The following is a 23227-nucleotide window of genomic DNA, read 5'->3' as shown; positions in this document are numbered from 1 at the left end:
TGTGTGTGTGTGTGTGTGTGTGTGTGTGTGTGTGTGTGTGTGTGTGTATGCCTAGGAAACTTGAGGGCAAGTATGGGGCCATTAGATACGTTGTTCCATCATAGAAACCCCTTTTTTAGAAAAAAGAGAGTGGTAGTATTTTAAAGATAATCAACATGGAAAGATTTAGGAACTCTGATCAATTCAATGATAAATTCCAAAGGACTCGTGATGAAACACGCAATCTACCTCCAAAGAGAACAGATTGAAGCATATTTTCTTTTCTTTCTTTTTCTTTTTATGGGGGTTTGGTGTGGGGGTGGGAGAGCGCATGGCTAGTCCAGGAATTTATTTCATATGGCTATACATATTTGTAATGGATTTTGTTTTCCTTGGCTTCTCAGTGGCTGGGGGAAGGGGAGAAGAAAGGGAAATAAGTTGGAACCTAAAATAAAATAGAATTTTTTAAAAAGGGAAATGGGGATTGGGATGAAAAGTAAGGCTGCACGTGGAGACAGGGTTTATCAGTAGAGAGGGTTCCTCAGTTTTCATACAGCCAGCAAGACCCGAGAGTGCAAGCATTGAGTCCTGATAATCCATACGGAAAAAGGAACAAGGGCTTAAGCATCTATTAAGCACCTACTACTGTCAGGTACTGTACTAAGTGCATTTTTTTTTTTTTACAAATATCAACTCATTTGATACTCATAACAACCTTTCTAAGTAGGTAGTATTATGATCCTCATTTTACAGTTGAAGAAACTGAGGCAGAGGTTAATTGACTTGCCCAAGGTCACACAACTAGTAATTGTCTAGGGTCACATTTGAGCTCATGTCTTCGTGACTCCAGGCCCAGAACTCTATCCATTGTACTACCAGCTGCCTCTTGGCCTATGGATGGATATTTATGGATGGATTTTACAGAGGATGATGGTAGAGACTGGACAGATGGCAATATCTCACTGGCAGAGTACTGAATGCCCAAATCCTCTAGATGGTGGTGGGGGAGACCTCCAGGAATGATGTGAATGGTCCCAGAGCCAAAAAATGAGTGTATATGTGTAGGTCTGTATCAATAGCATCTATATGGGGTCCAAAGGATAGAGCATAAATGAGAATGGGAACTGAAGAGATCAGGAGGGCGAGTATGGGAATCTAGGTGACATTAGTGGAATGAAAGCAGCTCATAGGGTCAGGAAGATGTGAATTCAAATACTGCCTTTAGGATATAGCTGGGGAAGTCAGGGCAAGTCCCCTAGCCTCCATTTGTCCGGTTCCTCATCTACAGAACAGAGCTAATAATACCTACTGTTGTGAAAATCAAAGGAGATATTTGTAAAGCACTTTGTAGACCTTAACGTGTTATAGAAAAGCTAGCTGTTACAACCCCTTCCCACCCACCCCCACACACATATTCCCAAACTCTAGATAATGCATGAAACCATAATAGGGCCTAGAATCATAGTTCAAGAATGGGAAGGGAGCTTTGTATCCACCTCATCCAATTAGTCCAACCTCACAATTTTACAGATATGGAAAATGAGGCACAAGGAAGCGGTGACTTGCCCAAGGTCATTCAGGTAGAAAGCATCAATGTGGGATTGAATTTAGATTCTCTGATCCCAGAGCCAATACACATCCCATGGTAGCAGAGCTGATATTTAAGTAGATAATGACTGAGCAGGTCAGCTACCTTTGTCTCTGCTGTCTTTGCCCCCATTTCTGTGCCTTGTACCTTGGACCAGATGTGGACACTCCTGCCATAGAGACCCCCACCGCTACATTCTCATTTTCTGGCTCTGGATTTATTTATATCACTCCTGGAAATGTTTTTTCCCCTTCATGTAGAAACGTTGGATGCACAGTAAGTATTTGGATCCAACCAAATACTCACAGCTATCAAAACTCCAGCCGATAATGGCCACGTTTTAACATCCTCCCTAAATACCAACAACCCAAAGGAGCAGCAACTAATGGTGGAAATGTGATGGAATGGGGCAAGGGGTAAGGGGTGCGGATGTTTTTCTTCACTGGAAGATACCTTGGATTCTCCAGCATTCAGAGCATTTTACTTTAGAGTTAGTGTGAATCTAGGGTTTAGGGTTAAACATTTCACTGTGGGCCCAGGTAGCCCCTTGGTCCATTTGGTAGAACAAAACAAATGCTGCCAACTATGTACTTGGAGAGGTAGATCATGCCCGTTTGTTTAAACAAACACTTATTAAGTGCCTACTATGTGCACCAGGTGCTGAGGATATAAAGACAAAACTCAAAGATTACCTGTCCTCAAGGAGCTTGTGTTTTCCAGAGGGAAAGATTTACAAAAATAAGTGTATGGAAAGTATACACAAAATGCTACAAAGAAATTTCAAGAGAGACAGAGCATCGTCAATCACTGTTGCTGTAGCTCAGTTGTAAAGGTGAGGAAACTGAGGCAAATAGGGCTAAGTGACTCTACCAGGGTCACACAGCTAATGAGTGCCTGAAACCAGATTTGAATTCAGGTCTTCCTGACTCCAGGCCCAGCATTCCATCCACTGCGTCACCCAGAGGCCCTACTGATAACTGAGACATCAGGAAAGTCACTCTCTCGAATCATCCTACTTCTATAAAAGCGCTCACGATTACAGCTCACAATCCTGCACTGCTTTAAAGTTCATATGGCTATAACCCTGTGAGACGTAATGACAAGTAATAGTATATCTATTTCACACGTGTGGAAACTGAAGCTTAGAGAGACCAAGGAACTTGCTGCATATTTCAACCTATATTAGAGATCATAAATTTAGAGCTAAAAGAGCACTTGAAAGTTCAATACAACTCATTCATTTAATAGATGAAGAAACTGAGGCCCAGAGAGGATCTGCCCGACATAACTCAGCTATTAAAAGGCAAAATCAGGATTCGAACTCAGAGCCATGGAGTCCAGACCCTATAAGGATTTTCCATACACTAGGCTTCCTCCTGAGTCCCAGCCCTGCCCCCTCTCTACTACATGGAGATGTAGTCATAACAAGGTAGTTTCTTTCCAAAAACAAACAAAAACTAGTTTCTTTTAAAAAAATTAATATATTTTATTAATGTGCTTGAGGAATAGCCAATCAACTAGCATGTATTAGATACCTACTATGTGCCAGGCCCTGTGCTTAGCAGTGTTTGAATGGCCAAAGACTCTTCTCTTCCCTCCACAGTGTCATGACTTAAAATTGTCTTCTCTGCTTCCCCAGGAGCTTCTTAGGAGCACCCTATCCCAACCAGTCTCCATTTCTCAGAGAACCTGGGTTCAAAGCCTGTCTCTGATGTTCATTATCTGCGTGATCTGGGGCAAGCCACATCATCTCCCTCGACCTCTGTTTCCTCATGTGTAAAATGAGAGGGTTGGACCAGATGGCCTCCAAGACTCCTTCCAGACATCTAGGACACTTTCAACAACCATTCTATAACTTAAGAGACTTCCAAAGCCACCTGAGCGGTTGACTTGACTAGCGTCAAGCAGCCGAGTGCATCAGGGTGAGGCAGCTTCACCCTGAGATCTGCTCTCTATACACTATGATATACTGCCTGGCGCAGAGTAGACCCTTAATAGTGCTTCCTGCATGTATGCTCAATGCCAGTAGAATGCTGTGACCCACAAGGCAAAATTGACAAGAAAGTTCTAAGTTCCCAGAAAGTTTATTGAGGCACAGACCAAGAAATATCATTCCAAAGCAGTCCCAGAACAGGGAGGCCCCCCAGGTATGCATTCCAGCAAGGCACTAATGTATCCAATTTGTGCTAAATTAGAGAAAACTGTACACTGTAAACTGTTATGGTGAAAGTAACACCTGCTTTTCTTGGTTTAATATATTAATAAGCAAAAATAATCTGAGATGAAAAGCTCTTTAGGCAATGCATAAAAATAATGTAATAAAGGCCCACGAATAGCGCCACACAATAGAGAAAACTGTATTCAGAAATTAAGGGAATCTTGATCTCCAATGACTGAGCCCAGAGCAATGGTTTAGATTCTATTCATTTAGAGAAAGTGGATGATGGAAGGGGGAGAGGGAGGGACCCAAGTTACTACCTTTACAATAGAGCTGAGAATAATGGCAGACAATCCATATATTACCTTAAAAAGTTTCTTTTTACTGGATTATGTTTATAAAGAACACAGCAGGCAAGCTACCAAAAGCAAACCAACAAGAGTATTTTAGATGACTGTTATTTTTAAAGCCTCTTTATATAAATAAAACTTAGTAAATATACATTGCCCTAAGGTTTTGCAATTCTGTAGTGAAAAAAATACAGATTTTTTACAGTATGATTTCAGCCTTAGAAAGTCATATTTGATTTTCAAGGCAGCAGACTAGATTAACTTTAAATAGTTGCTTTCTGGCAAAAGGTCTGACTTATGGAATTGTTTCTTATTGGAGCACTAGAAATAAACAGCATGTATGTGTGTGCATGTTTAGGTATTGTGGTTATTCAGTTGTTTCATGATGTGTCTGACTCTTCATGACCCTATTTGGGATTTTCTTTGCAAAAATACTGGAGTGGTTTGCCATTTCCTTTTCTGGGTCATTTTATGGACAAGGAAACTGAGGTAAACAGAGTAAAGTGACTTGCCCAAGGTCACATAGCTAGTGTCTGAAGCTAGATTTGAACTCAGAAAGCGCAGTCTTTTGGACTCCAGATCCAGCACTCTAGCCAATATACCACATAGTATATTTAGATATATGTGTACTTAGGCCTGTATGTACACATATATACATGTAATAATCATAGCTAATGTTTACTTAGTTCTTTAAGGCTTGCAAAATGCTCAGTATAAGATCCTGACAATAACTTTGGGAAGTAGGTGCAATTATCATCTCTATTTTACAGATTAGGAAATTGAGACATGTAACACTTCAGTGACTTGCTCAGGGTCACACAGCTAGTAAGTGTCTGAGAACAGGATTTGAACTCATCTTACTGGCCCCTGAAGGTTCAGAACGCTGGCTATTCATTATGATATTCATTCAGTTGCCACCTGGCTATTCATTATGATCCTTCTACATAGAGAAGATTGTGACAGAGTTGATACAGAACTATGTCTTTGCTCTTCCCCATATACAACATCCCATCTCCCCCAGCCAAGCTTCTTCACAGGTTGTCCCAAAAGGTGGGGGCTGATCAGGGTCATGCCCTTCACTTCTACCAGTTCTAAGCCCTGGCTTCCTACAAGGTTTAGCTCAAGCATCATCTCCTTTATGGAGCCTTCCCTGATCTCCCTTCCTCCACCCTAAGGTAGTAGTGACCCTCTCCCCAGGAAATGATATTACATTGACTTAAGAAATGTTTCTTAAGTAGAATAGAACTCAATAAAATAGAAATATTTCTATTTACTTATCTATGTATCTGCTCTCTCCCCATCCCACCCATGTAGAATGTTAATTCCTTGAGAGCATGAACTATTCACTTCATATATGTTTTTGTGCGTCCTTAGTACTTAACACGTTTCCTTGTCCATAGTTCGTCCTTCCTAAATGCTTGATGAATGAATGTCAGGAAGTCCTGAACTCAAATCCCAACCTTTGAAAGTTACTATGTGCCTCTGTGTAGGTCACACTATATGCCTCAAACAACTCGTTGGAATTAATATACTAAGATTTTGAAGGGTTGAAAACTATGTTGGTGGAAAGTGTTCCCATATTGGGACACCCCCCCCCCAGAAGCTCTCTCTATATGAAAGAGTCATAGAGCCAGGTAAAAGTAAGTTCTGGGTTCAGGTCCTGCCTCTGACACATAAAAACTGATGATGAGGATGATGATGATGAAGATGAAGATGGTGATGATAAACTATGACTGATAGCTCTTTAAAGCTTGCAAAGCACTTTACATATATTATCACATTTGATCCTTATTACAACTCTCTAAAAGAGGTTCTATTATTATCCCTATTTTACAGCTGAGGACACTAAAGCTGAGAAAAGTCAAGCTCAGAGCCACACGGCTCTTAAGTGGCTGAAGCCTCTATTCAAACAAGGTCTTCCTGACCCTGAGTCTACCACTTCACCCACTACAGCACATAGCTGCTTAGCCTCCCAGCTGCGTGACTCTGGGTTAGTCATTCAACCTCTCAGCGATCCTAGATAACTCTCTAAGGCTGTAAGTTCTAGCAGATCTATAAAAGTAGAAGGAATTTCCAGGTTCAGACTCTCAGGATCTTTTTCTCTCTGCTTCTCTGTGTATATGTGCTAGAATTTATCCTGTTAGTTTCAATCATTTATCTGAAATAGAAAAGTATTAGATATATGTCAGTGGATGCTATTATTCTGGAAAATCAGTACCATTAGAATAGCATAAATTTTGTTCTCCCACACTCAGGAACATTTGCCATTCATGCTAATTTTCCCGTAAATAATGGATGAGGTGCAGATTGGGTCACCACAGAAACCAATCACTTAACATACTAAATGGTTTGTGTTTTTGTGACTGGAATGGACAGGTGCTTCTCCCAGAGCATTTCCCTTGCTTCTGGGGAGTGGCCGAAGCCCCAGGTAATGGTGCAGCAATAGTTCCTTCCACACAGAAAGGGCATGACAAATAGTTGTTTTTTGATGCAGAGGATGAAAAACAAATCCAAGATTTTAATTTTATATCCAAGAAGCCAGATTTGAGACAAGTTCCATGATATGTTTGTGCAGAAGGATCACATTTTCACTCAAGTGATGAAAAATTAAAATGGTGACATGTACCCCCATAACAGCTCACATTTATGTAATGTAATATTGTTTATCTATGGGGCTCTAAGAACAATATTAGAATTCCATGTTAAAGACCAGGAAACTAAGTCTCAAACTAAATGACGTGACCACAGTCACATAGCTAGTCATCATCAAATTCAGACCCAAGCCTCAGCTGCCTGATTCCTGAACTAGTGTCCTTTCCACATTTCTGCACTGTCTCAGTATTTAGGAGAAATACTCTGGGTAGCTGGCTTCAATTTCTTTATCACTAAAATGGGGATGACAATAACACCTTCTTCACAGGGTTATTGAAAAGATCAACTGAAATAGTGAAACAAATAAAATAAAAATGCATTTATGAAGCACTTACTATGTACAAAGCACTTTCCTAAGTGCCGAGGATACAAATACAAAGGTAAGACATATATTATCAATATGTAATCAGATTAGTATGTAATTAATATTATATATTATAAATAATATATGGAAAATGCCTTACAAACCTTAAAGTGCCACATAAATGTTACTTTATTGTTATTATTATTATTATATTTACAGTTTTGGGGGTGATATGGAATGAATTAGGCTTGAACCAATTCAATATCTAAAAACAGCCTCATACATCTACACTATCAGGCACAGTGGTTTTTAGTCAAAGGATGCGGGTACTTAATCTACTAGCCACAAGTCATTGAACAAGAAACTTTCCCTTCTCTGGGCCTCAGTTTATCTATAAAATTAGAGAAATGGACTAAATAATCACTAAGGTCCTTCCCAACTCTTGTTTCATGCTCCTGACATTTTACAAAACCATATATAAAAAATGGATAGCCACATTTTCCACTGTCCTTCATTTTCCTGGACAGCAGAAATTTCAAAAGGTGATTAAAGCATAATCTCCCATAACTCTTATTTACATTAAATCAAGAAATTCTCGGCATCAATAAAGTGGAATATCTGAAAACAAACAAGCTAGGTTTCAAAAGTAGTGCAAGAAATATATGACCTAGAAGTCACTTTAGAGATCTGTTTTCCTTTTGATAATCGGGAGGTTCATGAGCATCAGTAACAAATCTAATTTCTGGCTGTCACCATATCTAACTTTCTCCATTTCCAGCAATTCAATTATTCAATGATATATACTCCACCGCCCCCCACCCATCCACCATAGTCTATTCACAATGAAAATTTTCATGTTTCAAATCAATGTACAAGAAATACCTTAGCAAGAATAGGGTTTACTAGAGAATTTTCTTGATCATATTTTAATAGATTTGACTTAAAAATTCATGGTGTCACCAATTCATGTCTCGGCTATTTTCATGTCTAAAATAAACAAAAATTGGTTAAATTCAAGACTAGACGTTTATGACAGCTTCACTTGACATATTAGATTATCTTTCTCCCTGGCAAGGACTGAAATTTACAGTCATAATCAATGTGTCATACCTTTAGAATCATCTAAGAAGCAGGAAATAATTTTGGAGAAAGGAAACAAAGAAATCATTCCTCACAACTAAGTTTCTATTTAATAGAGAATAAATCCTGAAGATAGGAGCTGATAGAAAATGTGAAGGGATGAGAAAAGGGAAGGCAAGTCAGGTAAGGTAAAGAATTAGTAGGGAAACTATGTTAATGATCTATAGAAAGGGGTAGATTCTACTATCTCAGCCTAGTGCAAAAAAAGATAAAGGATCCGAGTGGTTTCAAGGAATTTGTATCTTCTTGGTACCCAAATCACCAGCAATGAATGAGTAGCCTCCATCCAAGCAAGTTCCCATATAGAGAAGTAATTAATCAGCCAAGCATAGTTACTAGGCAACTACTGTGAGCCAGCCACACACTATGCTAGGTACCGGATGTACAAAGGTAAAGTCAAACATTTCCTGCAACTCAGTCTAATAGCTATGCTATTAAATCGAATGTTGGAGATGGAGGACGAAGGGTTGGGGTTTTGGCCGACCTGTAAATAGCAATTTTGGCGAACAGGACAAAAAAAATGGAAGGCTTGCTGAAATCAAAAGTGAAAGGATACCAAGGGGCCATTACCTCAACTGCAGTTTGGGGGGGTAGGGAGAAAGTTCACGTGGGTCCCTATTTTAATCTATCTTTCTTGCTAACCGGGAGCTAAACACAATTGTTTCTATACTAGTGGAGTGCTGTCAACACTCTAAATTTCAGTGCACTTGGGCTTTGCAACAGTTGCCCTGCCCTAGTTATGCCTATAAATCACCATGACTCATTAGGTCAAGTTCCCTGCAAAGAATCACGTTATCTGGCTTAATTACACAGGCTGATTTTGGTTCTTAATACATGCCTTTTCTTTTCTCATAAAAATTCTTCTTTGCACTTCACAATATCCTTAGACACCTATAAATGATAGGTGAGTCAATAAGAGCTTGACACACCACACACACACACACACACACACACACACACACACACACACAATCTCTTATTATCCTTATTATAAGAACTTTCTATGAATAACTGATACCCTCCTTATAAGAGGAGGAGGATCCTCTAGTTACTAGGGCCTAATACTTTAGATATACCACTCCCCTAACTCTCCAATTCATACCTTCAGTTGTCTCTGAACTTCACTTTTATTCACAAGACAAATGAGCACTCAAAGTCCAATTAAAATAAATATGATTTCACGGACTATCCTTTGGGCATTGGATGAATATCTCCCATGTTCCATTTGCATGCATGTGGTTGGTGTCAAGAGAATGATAGAAAGACTCTCAGCACAGTGGGTGAATCCCCTGTGAAGAATTTACATGAACAAAACAAAACACAAAAACATACATAAAAGTAAAAAAAAAAAAAAAAGATTATGTAGACACGGATGTGTTGTGATTCTTATCATTGGAGGGAATAGAAGCAAGTATTGCAAGAACTACAATCACAAATGCCCTGGAGTAATCATGTTAGAGGTGAGAGAAAGCCAGGGTAGCCATTGCCCTTCTGTGGACACCTGCTGATCTCCATAACATGACTCAATCCCAACTAATAATTGTTTTCAAATCTGAATATCCATTTTCCTTCCAACCACAGAAAGCATTTCCTCTCATTCTCCCAGCCATGTGCTTATTATTTTCTGTACCATTTGGCAAACTGGGCTGCTATTTTCTATTTTCCGAGAGGCTGGAAATTCAGCCTCTGGGCTCTTTCTTCCCACACTCTAGAAATCTGATCACTAGCTCATCAGGCCCGAGAAGAGGAGGCTTACTCTCACTCAGCATTTGGTACTCTACTAACACTCCATGGGGGAAGCCTTGAGCAGTACATGTCCAGAGTAATTCTCATTCAAGCTAGGGTTTCCATGGCTACCATCCTCGGGTCCTGAAGTTATTATTCCTTCCATAACTGACTATTCTTCATATTTATTCATTTTTCCCCAGATACCTTTATCAATGAATGTGTCAACCTTTCTCGCATATGACCAGCCCACAATCAGTTACTGTGGGGTACATCATGAGCTTCTCTCTCATAAGCCCTTTGAAACGAATGCACAGGAAGAAACGATGGAAACCCACCTAGAGACTGACCTGGATCTGAGCACAATCACCACAGCTGCCCGAATCAGTGAACATACTCAACAGCTGGCTTAATTAAGCTCTTGGGGAGCAGAGGGACACCACCAAACTCTATGCTGTTACCCGAAGGACAAGAATGGAGCAAGATTTGGTTGTTTATTATGGATTCCAAAACCCCGTTCCAATAAGCAAAACAGAAACAAAAAAACGAGAACCAAGATCGAGACCCGAAATTGATAAGACAAGAATTGTTTCAAGTTGACACTTTGTAATTAGCTAAGTTGTGCAGTATTTTTTTGACTTAAACAGAGTATGATCCTGGGGAAAAACAAAAGAATCTTTTTTCAGAACTCATCCTACCTACCTGTTAAAAAAAAAAGAAGAAAGAAAAAAAGAAAAAAAACTGTACAGAGCTAATGTATTTTTCATATTGTAAAGTTTCAATTATTAAGAGCAATTGGTATGTACAGTACCATGATTTAATTACATTTTGCTTTACAAATTTCTGTTTCTACAATTTTAAATTAACAATGAGTCTTTCCTGTGTTCTTCCGAGTTACTCCATTTTGTGGGGACTGGGTTTGTTACTGCTTTGGGGCCCAGAAAACTCGACTCTGGGAATCGGTGATGGGCAGACAGATCCTACGTTATTTTTACCAGGCTTACTGCGTAGAATTTTATCTGCTCGCTCCAGAAATAATACATTAACCAAAAGGGGGAAAAAAGTTTAATTGCTCAGATTTGTGAGAGGGTCTTCAGTGAAGGAGACAATTTTTTTTCCCTTACAAATGAAAATCAGAAGTGTTTTTTTTTAATGGTTCTTCTCAGACTTCTTGTTGCCTTGAATCACAGCCTAGTTTCTAAGCAGCAAAATGTTAACGATAAAGAGGGATATTTTAACAATACATTTCTGAATGAATGACTCATTATTTTATTCTTCTGAGTAATATAGAGTCGGTGTTGAAGGTCAGCCAATGTATTGGCAGGGCATCAGTAGAGACAAAGGCCATAATGGGACCAACAGACACATTCACATATTTTAAAAGCTGAAAACACAAGGGAAGTATTTGCTAATAGTATAATTTATTAATATATAGTATGCCAAATGAGTTAGCATATAGAAAGTGCTGTGCAAACTTTAAAGTATTCTATAAATGCTAGGCATTATTTTATTTCTCTGGCCTATATGGGAAGATAGTAAGTGATCATTGTTGATATTTGTTTTCTAAGTAATCCAAAGAGATTTGTTTTTGTTTTTTTGTTTGTTTGTTTGTTTTGCAAGGGTAGCTATAATTTCATCAGTATTGGTAAAGCCCAGTGTGGAAATCCACCTACTGATGTAGATCAGCAACTCTTCTGTAACTCTGAGTTGCCTGGGGTACCAAGAGAGGGAGTGACCAGGAAGGGATGATGACAAAGTTGGTATATTTCCAAGAAAGGGCTTGAGGTTAGGTCTTCCTGCTTCTCTCTATCCCCTAATTCCTTGTTGCATCTCCAAAGTTACTGTTTAAAAAAAAAAAACAAAAAAACAAAAAAACAAGCAAATAGCTAGTCACTGCACAGGTCTCTGATTTTGAAATGATTAGATTACATTTGCGGAACCTGAAAGGAAAAACACCATTGTCTTTCTCTTCCTTCCTTCCTTCCTTCCTTTCTTCCTTTCTTTCTTCCTTTCCTTTTTTTCCTTTCTCTCTTTCTTTTCTTCCTTCCTTCCTTTCTTTTTTCTTTCTTGTCCCTTCCTTCCTTCCTTCCTTTTCTTCTTTCTACCTTTTTTTTTTTTGTAGGGGGAGAGGTGGTAAGGGAAGTTGTGTTTTTTGCATGATTCTCTCTCTGAAGAAGAGATCTGGCCATTCAATGCTGATTTCGACATGTCTGTACAATGGGAGAATACTTTTTTGCTAAAATTTGAGTTTAACCATGCGTGTCATTTTCTAAACAGTTTGAGTTAATGTCTTTATCAAGAGGTCACCTCTAATTTATCTGCAAAAATAACTGAAAAACAATTTTACCTGCAACTGTGAGAGAGATTGCAGAGTGGGTGTACAATTGAGCTTGAAGGTTAATGCAGATCAGGTTGGGAAAAATCTGACTTTGAAGCATTGAAGAAATTGGATACTCAGGACATTGAAACTGACTCATTTCTGTTATTTACTTCTCACAGGTTATTGCTTAATATTGACATCCTAAAGACACATGGTAGCAATTACTGTACCTTCCATTTTTCTAATATTACAAGTTTCTATTAATTCTGCACTAGGAGGAAAAATTATTTTTTAAGTAAGGTTATTTTATATTCATGAAATAGAAACAAAAAATCAGGCAATCTAGCTGGGAGGAAAAAGCAATGGGAAACACTTAGTGTTTCTACAAATTAGATGAGAACTATATCCAAAACTTTTTAAATTTTGTATTCCTCCGAATAGAAAATTATATATTCAAAAAAACTCATGTTTTCTACTTGTTTATCACACCAGAGCTTCAGAATGGCTTCAAAGAAAATGAACTAGAAAATCATAGGGCAAATGTTTGTAAAAAGACTGCAGGGCTGAAAAATGATGCAGGATGCCAAACAAAGAGATGAAAATTCATGATTTCAAGTGGAAGAAAATGTCAATATGGAATGTGTTGTATCATTTATTTAGCATTCCCAATGTTCAAAGCATAGTTTGCATAAATTATTTGCTATTCAGAATTCTTAGATGACATTTTAAAGCCAAAATTTTAATCTTCATATATCCCCTCCCCTTTCCTAATTTCTTTGATCCACGGCTGGGTTGTCATCAGAATTCTCTTCCTCTCCAAACGGGTCTTTCTCATGCAGAAGAAAAATGGAAAAAAGAACCTACGTATTTTTCCACTAATACGAGATATTTTTAAGTGGTTGTTTTTTTTTTTTTAAAGAAAGTGGACATTTGGTCAATCAAGTGAGATTTCTTTCTGGGCAACTTTCCCTCTAGGATTTGACCCCAAAGGACAGAAATTAATGCATATAGGTGAGGGGCTTTTGTACATTTGTAGAAGACTTCCATCATTTAAAAAAATCTATTTGGAGAAAATTTAATTCTTTAGGAGAATCCCATACCTGTCTCTGTCCTTCATTGCCCCAAAAACAACATTCTCTTTTTAAGCATTCAAATTTACTTCCATAAAAATATGGAGTAATCTGCATCTTTGCAACTATGGCTCATGCACTCTAGACTTCCAAGGTTCACACATTAAGGGAAGGACATTATCTGGTAATGGTGTCACTCAGAATTCAGAGGATTTCTCATATTTTAAAATTAAGCCAATAAGAATTTTAAAAAGAAACTAATTTATCAAATTGACAATTGAATATGAAGATGAAAGAACTATTCAAGGATCACAAGTTTGGAGGTAGAAAAGACCTTAGAACTCACCTAGGGGTGGGGAACCTGTGGCCTCAAGGCCACATGTGGCTCTCTAGGTCCTCAAGTGTGACCCCCTGACTGAATCCTGGACTGAATCCTGGATTCAGAGGACCACACTTGAGGACCTAGAGGGCCACATGTAGCCTCAAGGCTGCTGGTTCCCCACCCCTGAGTACTAATCCAATCACATTTTTCAAATGAGGAAACTGAGTCCCAGAGAGATTGTCCCTTTACCAAAGTCACACAAAGGGGGTAAATGGCAGAGGCAGGATTTAAACGTAGGTCTACTGACCCTAAAGTCTGTGTTCCTGCCATTTTTAAAATGGAACTGATAATGGCAACATTCACATGTGACCATATACTTCCTGGGAGTCATATATTGGTAGTTCAGATTTATATAGGGCGTTAAGTTTTATGAAGCACTTAATATGCATTATCTCATTTGATAATGCACATACATTTTGATCCTAAGTCTTTTATTCCCCCAGCATATCATGACGCCTTTGATAACCTAATAATAGTAATGACAAGAAAAATAACAACAACCAGTAACACCTAACATTTATACAGGGCTTTAAGTTTTTCAAAGTACTTTACATATGTCATCTCATTTAACCTTCACAACAACCCCATAATGTAGAGGCTGTTATTATCTTCATTTTACAGATGCAGAAACTGAGGCTGAGAAAGGTTAAGTGATTTGCTCAGGGTCACACAGCTTGTATGGATCTGACGAAGGATTCAAACTCAGGTCAGCCTAACTTCCAAGTCTGATGCTCTCTATCCAATGTATCATCTAGTGACACGCTTGGAGTTGCCTTTCATGGTCTTAAAAATGAAAACTCCTACCCATTTAGCCTAAAGTAACACAGGCCTTTGAAAGGAGTGACTCAACCTGGGTTGTGTAGCCATTTCTATGAATGGCAGACTACGTGGGGAAAGAACTTTGGCAATTAGGACAGGGATCCCAAAAGTAAAATTTTACAATGCCTTATTAAATACAGCCTGACTCACTACAGTTAGAGATTATGTGGTGTTTTTAACCAAATCTCATCATGCAGGAGATTTCAAGGATGTGTGTTTCCGGTGTGATCATTCTTTATGCATAGAGAGATTAATACCACCACTTCTCCACCCTTAATAAATGTTCTTGTGGTTTTCTGTGCTTTAAAAAAAATCATCCTCTTGGTGACCACCCTTTGGATAATAAACCTTTCTGAATTTAACTATTACTAATCACAATAAGTTGCAGTTTGAGGCTTGAAAAAGTTTGAGGTTTGAAAAGCACTTTAAAAATAACATTTCATTTTATCCTTACAACAACTCTGGGAGGAAAGTGCTCCCCCTCCATTATCACCCCCATTTTACAGAAGAGGAAGCTGAGGCTAGGAAAGGTTAAGTGACTTGCCCAGGATAACCCAGTTAGTGTCTGAGGCAGGATTTGAACTCAGGTCTTCCTGATTCCCAGGTGCACACTCTTATCTATTGCCCTACCCAGCTGCCCCTGTAATTATACAGGTCTGTGTACAACACTCAATCTGTCACCAGACTTGCACTCAAAGCTTCTCCAGCTTGGTAGCCCCAACCAGAGTTTATACTCCACTGGCAGGATCACCTGCACACCACAATGAGACACTGGGGGAAGATGTTAGTAGAGATGCCAAAAGAGGTAGCCAGCTGCAAACTTAACACACCAGCTCATGTATAGACAGGAAGAACAGGTGTTCCAAAGTTACAGGCTTATGTAGGCCCCGTGGTGCCCCTAAGAAACTAGGAACTCACAAGGAGAGAAGTTCTGGCTTTTATGGATGACTGCAAAGGGAACCATTACTATGTTAGATATGCCTGCAGCTGGACCGCATAGGAAGGTCAGAATGAGCTGGGGAGCCATGCACCAGATACCTGGATTACAGAACAGCTCACCATGACATAATTCCACTTGTCTCTAGTTGGTACCAAAAAAAAAAAAACCTTATCCTACAACCTTCTTCTTAAAATGCCATATAATGCTTTGTTTCACTTAATTTCACAAAACAGAGTAGACATCAAATTGAACACTGAAGTTCAAATTAAGTTAAGTTCAGGTATCTTATTAAAGCCAGGGTGGTTGATCATTTCTGAGGCTGGTGTGAGACATTCCAGAGTTATAAAGATTTTGAATGAGTCTTAGCTACTCTATTGCATAAAGGATAGTCCTAGCCTTAGAGTTGAGAAAGACATGGTTTTGAATTCCATCTCACACTTGCTAGCGGTGAGACAGTGGACAGGCCACTTAAATTCTCATACTCTCATAGTCTCCCTATGACCAGTGGAGAGATATCTCACACAAACAGAATGTTAGCTCTTTGATGAATAGTTAGCTGTAGACATACAGTGTGTCCCAAAGTCCTGTTTAAAAGTACCATGACTGTCAAGCATATTTCCATTAGGGACTTCACTACTGGCCTCAGAATATAATCTCATGACACAAAAAAGGGCGGGGATGGTATTTGGTCTCTCCACTATTCACAATGGAAGATGACCGTCATCTCACACAGTATAGATCTGAAATAACAATAAAGAAATCAGAGGTGTTAAAATGCATGCCTAAGGCACAAAATTGTGTTAACAATCAAAAAACAGTTGCTAAATTTAGCCACCAGGAATAGGTAAAAGAAGAAAGCAGGGATATTTAAGCCTGGAAAGGAGAAGAAAGAGATGCAATACTATAGCTATCACTGAGTATTTGACAAACTGAAACACAGAGGAGGGATGAGGCTTGGAGTGTCAGGCCCCTGAAGACAGAGCTAAGAACAATGGGTACAAGGGGCAAAAAAAAAAAAGTTTTATGCTTGATAGAAAGGATTTTATAATCATTTATAATAAGATCACACAGAACATACTTTGCTAACTCTAAAGCACAATATAAATATTATTTTAGAAGCCCAGATTTAGAGTTGGAACCATTAAATCGGTTTAGGATTGTAGATATAGAGAGATAGTGGAGTCCAATATGCTTGTTTCATAGATGAAGAACTTGGACCCCAGGGAAGTCAAGGGCTTGCCCAAAGGCAGAGAAGTAGCAAGGGGTAGATCTGGGATTTGAACTAAGAGCCCCTGACAACGATGACTCCAGGTCCCGCATTCCTTCTACTGTACCTTGTTGTGAAGGGGAAAAAATGATCCATTAGAGCTATCAAAACAGTGGGTTGGGCTTCTTAAAGAGGTAGGGAGCTGTCTCTCATTGGAGGGCTTCCAGCAGGGTTCAATGACCCCGTGCTGGAAATGCTGTAGTGTTGATTACTTCTTAGGCCTGGACTGGACTAGATGGCCTTTAAGGGCCCTTCCAACTTGAAAAGTTTGCGATACTCTGACCCCCAAGCCAAGAACCCTACGCATCACACCACGCTGCCTTTTCAAGCTTGTAAAATAAGGGTTGGGCGATTGCCTGTGCTAAAATAGACTTTGAATGCAGAGAAGTATATAAAGAAAAGGTTCAGCACATAGATGGGTAAAGGGAGGGAAAGATGCAATCCATACTCAGAAAGGCTGGACCTGAGAAAACCCTAGATAGGATGAGAAAACGCCCAATGAATCACATCCAATTTTAACAGCCCTCTGAGCTGCTTTCCCAACTCCCACTAATATTGGCTGGTTGGATCCCCTGCGGACAGTTGATGATTTACACCACCAGGAGTCTAAATACTGACCCCAAGGCCCTAGGATAGTCTACTGCCATTTCCTATGAGTCTTCACCAGGGTGCTCTCCATTTTTATCAGTGTGTGAGCCAAAGTTAAACTAACTTTTAGAAATAAGTATTTATTAAGAAGGTGTTTTTATTTGATTCATTTATTTATTTATTGAGATTTAATTAAGAATAGTTATAATATTTTTAAATTTAATTAAGATAATTAATTTAAGAATAATTATAACATTTATTTATTTATTTATTAAGAAGAAGTATTTATTAAGATGGTGAGAATAGCTGGTAAAAAAAAAATACTGCCCCAACATGGGAGCACATTATCCCATAAGCACACAGAATTCAGGAGGATGTAGACTCAAGATTAGAAAGCTCATGTGGTTCCAAATGATTGGAAGACTTTTTTCCTTTTCTGGAATTTTTGTGAAGGTTCCTTGAAGTATTGCTATCTACTGGGATCCAAGTTAATCTTTATAAAGTTCGTTATAAAGTCAATAGCTATTTCTCTCTGCCCCAAAGAAGTCACACTCATTGAAAAAGCCTTTTCTTAATGCATCTGTTTTGTTCTCTTAACACCCAGCTGGATGCCCTGCTTATTTTTGGCTCAGACTCTCTGATGACTTGGTCAATGGCAGAGAGGGGAAGCGTGGGGTAAAGGGAGAGGAATGTTGGACTCACTCTCTGCTCCCCCACATTGTTGCTGGTGCAGGGGGTCTAATTCCCAAAGAGTTCCCAAAGGTTGACTACCTTTTATTGTTTGACTTCCTTCTCAGATGCACATAGATCCATAGGTGTTTCTCATTCTTTCTATCAATATACATTTCCAATAGTTCAAAGGCAAAGTTAAAGAGCTCAGCAACAAGGAGAACAAAGGAGAAAGACCCAAACACTGGTCTAAAGACTTTTCTATCAAATACAAACTGAGTAGGGTCAACAAATATGACATACAAAAAGTTCAATCTAATCCGACAAGCATTTATTAATCACCTACTATGTGGCTGGCACTGTCCTAGATGCTAGGAATAAAAAGAAAAAAAATATTAAGTGTCTCTGCCCCCAAAGAGCTTAAATTCTACAGGAGGGATGCAAAAATATAAAATCATACATAGTTATTTGAGAAGTTATTTCACAACTAGCGAATTTCTTTTATTTGACAAAAACAACACTAGCCACGAAATTTAGCATGAGGACTAAGTCCTAATCTCAACTTCCCCACCAACCAGATGCCTCTCCTTGGATGGGTCAGGTACCAGTTCAGGGTCTCTATTTTCACATCTGTTTAATCCTGGGAAAGAAATTGATGACTAATATTCTCCAAAGTTTCTTCCAGTTTTAGCATTCTGAGATGAATCTAATTTTTCCATTGAGACAAACATCTCACAGGCCGACAAGTTTGAGGTCAGAACACTGTGCAGTCATCTAAGGAAGTTTCATTTCAAAATAAAATTATTTTAGAGTTTAAAAATAGATCTAAATTTTATTTCATTTTTCATATTTAAAATGATCTTCTGGTACTTTCAGGAAAGGCAGATGATATTTCATTTTTTTTTAATTGAGAATAAGGCATTTGACTTGAAGACTAGCCTTTGAAGAATGTACAAGCTCAATAGATGAAGAGGGATCTGATTTCTTCTCTGCCCCATTGATGGATAGGTGGCTATCACTTTGCATGAAAAAAGTGTTTATGAAAAGCTACAGGCAAATCTAGGGTTGGCAAAGAAACAGAGGGGATTTGCTTTTTTAAACACTCCCTTTCACTTTCCCCAAGGGAAATAATCACTTCTTGTTTAATCTCTTTTGTAAATGTGGCTCTCCAGATATTGAGGTTCCTTAAATTGGATCATGTAGGTACTAGACAGCATTGAAAAATCACTGAAGAATGTTCTGCCCCCTTCTTCACTTATGAAATGGAGGCCTGTCCTTCCACTGTGCTTATAAGGGTCAGGGGTCATTGCTTGGATTCTTCAGTGTTGTGGTGTAAATAAATATATGATACACATGAAGTCCTTATCACTGCAGTTGATCCCCGATACCCAATTTTTCCTTAGAAAGTCATATTTGCTTCACAAAGGCTTAGTGATCACCTATTATACACTTTTCTTGAGTCATCAGATACTTCATAATCTACAAGTCAATTCTGAAACATTCATAAATAAAATTCATAGAGACAGGATAGGTAGAAAAATAAGAATGTAAGTGTCCTGAAGGAAGGTACTTGTTTCTGTTTTTGAATTCCCAGCACCAAACACAGAGGCTTAGACACAATACATGATTAATACATGAACTAAGAGGTATTAGTAGTGGAGTGAATTGAGTACTACACTTGGACTCAGGAGCACTGGGAGTTCCAATTGTGCTTCACATACTAACTGCATTACCCTATGCAAGTCATTTAACCTCTCCGGGCCTCATCTCCCTCACCTTTAAAATGAGAAACTTGGACTCAATGACCTAAAAGGTCCCTTGGAACTCTGAATCTATGAACCTATGACCTTGTGAATTATTGAAGTGCTATTGAAGGAACGTACAAATGACTAATCCAGGACGAAAGTGCAAAACAAACCTTCAAGATAAAAAGGAAACTAATGCCTTCATTTTATAGAAGGAACCGAGGATTAGAAGGGACACAGAATAAAGTTAATTTTATTTATTGGTTTCACCATCTACCCTCTCTTCCAGCTACTCACCAGAGGTGACCCCTTTTGGTAGAGATACTAGTGAAAAATGAAACATCTCTGGGTACATAAGAGACACCAAGGCATGCTTAAGTCAAAAACTGGATAATCAGAATCTGGATAAATGTGTTTTGGATTTTTTTGTTATTATGTTTAAATTGGCCCAAAGTTTAGATATGCCTTTCTAGATATAATGCAGTCCTGTCTCTTAATATTCCTGTTCAATTTTTTTCCAGGATTTGGTCTCAGAGTCAACTAATAGAGATTGTGAAGCCTTTTATAACTCAAGAAATATAGAATATTTCTCAGTCAGTAAACAAATATTTTTTGAGCACTTACTATAAATTCAAGACACTGGGGTAGCCACAAGAGACACAGAGATGAAAGTAAAACTCTCTCTGTCCTCAAAGAGCTTACATTCTTTGGGGGTAAACAATATGTCTACATGCAAGTTAACGCAATGGATAGACAAAGCAATTTGTGACTGGAAAGAGTACTAACATCTGGGTGTCTCAACAAAGGTTTCATGTAGAAGGTGGCTCTTGATCAGAAACTTGAAGGAAATGAGGAATTCTAAGACATAAAGATGGAAAGGGAATGTGCCCTGGCACAAATAAAATTAAAAAAAGCAGGGAATCAAGATACAGAGTGTCTGTGGAAGTGCAAGAAGAAAGGTCCAAATGAAAGTTCAAATAAGACTGAAGACAATCATTCTGGACAGATGGACCTATGATGAGGTGCTCTACTGTCTGGCATCCTTTAGCCAGTGGCTGCTACCATTTTTGCTTTCTTATGCCAACAAGGCTGCTGTTCTCTGAGTTCATTAGAACGCTCTTCGTCCCTAGTGGAAAGATACACATTAAAGACTATGCAGGCTCTTGCCAATCTGTGGGTCTTTGTGTGGGTCTTTGGCTTTCCTCTTTCAATATAATTTACCCTTCTGAATAGGTTTCTTTCCTTGCAATTGATCCATTTCCAGTCAGCAGGTAAATTAACCCATTATTAACACATCAACTTGGTCCAGGACTCAGTCACATAGCTATGCATTTAGCACTATGTTGAAAAGCTCACTGGGCTTTTCACAATTACTTAAGGGGTAATCTTAAAAATGTGCCCTATCATTAATTAAGAACAAATGCAATATGTCAATGGCATTCCTGTTCCCCAATATAAAAACTCCAATAAAAATGTCACCCTGTGTCTGAATATCTTACAGGATCATAGAATGTAGAGCCAGAAAGGAGCTTAGTGAGCCTCTAAGTTCAATTTCCCTCATTTCACAGAAGAAGAAACTGGTTTCATGCGAGTATATTATTGGGAAACTTTAGGCAAGTGACTTGCCCAAGGCCATGCAAGTTGGAATAGCAGAGCTGAGATTCAACTGCATGTTTTCCACCTCCATATTCAAAACCAATACTCTTTCCATTTTGCATAAACCTGGGTTGTATTCCCAGAGATTCTAAATAAGCAATGTTAAGTAATATAATGCTAGGGACATTTGTCTATTTTTTTCTGAAATGTGTACATTTCTCATAGAAAAATGTTAACAGCAAAAGGCTCTTGAGAAACAAATGAAATATGCAGCCTACTAAGTGCACATGATACATTTTCATTTCCAAGTCAATCAACAAATATTTATTAAGCACCCACTAGGTACCTGGCACTGTGTTAAGCATACTATTCAATTATAGCTGAAATATAATTATTAGCAAGTAAGAAATTTCAGGGCATCTTGGTAAATCCTCTAAAGAAGACCTCAGGAAAGGGCAGGGCACAAGCAAGGACCACCTATGACAAGACATAGATGGCATGATCTACTTGAGTAGAAAGATAGCTGACAGGGATGATTAGAAATCCATAATGTAATTGTAAAAGAAAAAAAGAAATTAAGTGGAAGAGTGTAGAGAAGTGAAATTAAACCCAAAGGACCAATAGCCAATAAGGTAACCAAGCACAACAAGTTGACAAGGAACAAATTCAACACCCTATAAAAGTCACAAAAGTGCAATGGGCAACTGGCCAAGTCATAACTAGTGTTCATAAAAATGTTGCGGAGCAGCATAGGAGTACTGGATGCCAACGGTTTGAGGAGTACTGGATGCCAACGGTTTAAGGGTGTGTTGGCCTTGAAGGATGAATGTTTGTTTAGCCATGATCCAAGACACATATTCTTGTATACACAGTGTATGAAGCAGACCAGGAGGTTGTTCCTCCTTACAGGAGCACAATGCCATGATGCCATTTTCAATGCTATTCACAGCAGAGAATGTGGATCCTGACTTGAAATCAAACATAATTGTCACTGTTGGAGTCATGAGACTGTTCTCCTTTGTTGTGCAAAGGGGACAAAATGTTTAAATGCTTAAATGCTTTCCGCCTCAGACTCAACTAAAATCACATCTTCAACAAGGCTCATACTGGTACCTGAAATGGACTATTTTACTTCATTAAAGTCTCAGAGAACCACCAATTAGACCTCTCTCTTTGTCCTGACACTGAACAAGACCGAGGTAAGGTCATTGTAGAATTACATGAGTGCCCATCCCAACCCCACTCCTACCAGCTACTACTACCATCACAGATGGTTTGAGAACATGGAGAATACAGGCAAAAAAATACTTTTTTTTAAAAAAAATTGTCAGCGATCTTGAAACCAGGAAGATGTTTTATATAATTAGAGGCACTTTTATTGAAATCAGAAGCAGTGTTACAATGACAAAATTGGAATAGGAATTGAAAATGGGGCTTAAGTACAGACAAGGAAAGAGCCTTGTCGTGTTGAAACACACATTCCCTGCATCTGATTAGAATGGGTACCTCACCTACCATCTGGATGACGTTATCTGAAATACTTTGAATAGTGGTGATCAGGGAAGACAAGGATGTCCTTGGTGACTTGGCTTGAAGATAAAGGAAAGGACAATGAAGAAAATACCAGGCCTGTATCAAGAGGTAAGTAACATCTGAGTGAGTGTTTTTAGCTGGCTTGGTGCTACTTTTCAACACTATGAAACAGAATAGACACGGCCAACATTTTATATAGCAATAATCAGTGTACTCTTTAGAGGCCAGTGCAGAGCTGGTCAGTCAATAGGCATTTAGTAAGCACCATCTATTATATGCCAGACACTGTGTTAAGCACTAGGGATACAAAGAAAGGAAGAAACCCAGGGACAATTTCCAAGTAATGATGTAAATCAAGAAATATACAATGCAAGAGGAAAAGCAAATAGGAACTGCTTCTAA

At 38.6% G+C, this 23227-nt stretch overlaps 2 protein-coding genes across 2 annotated transcripts in view; one reads left to right on the top strand and one right to left on the bottom strand.

Annotated features, from left to right (window-relative positions):
• LRRTM3 (leucine rich repeat transmembrane neuronal 3) overlaps positions 1-10979 on the top strand; it is a 236911-nt gene extending 225932 nt beyond the window's left edge. The window contains exon 3 of the mRNA XM_027840656.1: positions 10100-10979. Coding sequence (XP_027696457.1) covers positions 10100-10309 — 210 coding nt within the window. The 3' untranslated portion in view covers positions 10310-10979. The remainder of the gene's footprint in view (positions 1-10099) is intronic.
• The window catches only part of CTNNA3 (catenin alpha 3), a 1857428-nt gene that overhangs the window by 1320561 nt on the left and 513640 nt on the right, over positions 1-23227 (bottom strand). The window lies entirely within an intron of this gene.

This window comes from Vombatus ursinus, unplaced genomic scaffold, assembly GCF_900497805.2.
Source record: "Vombatus ursinus unplaced genomic scaffold, bare-nosed wombat genome assembly UNPS02014847.1, whole genome shotgun sequence".
Classification (NCBI taxonomy): Eukaryota; Metazoa; Chordata; class Mammalia; order Diprotodontia; family Vombatidae; genus Vombatus; species Vombatus ursinus.
The sequence above is the reverse complement of the archived record's forward strand: the minus strand, read 5'-3'. Positions and strand labels throughout refer to the sequence as shown.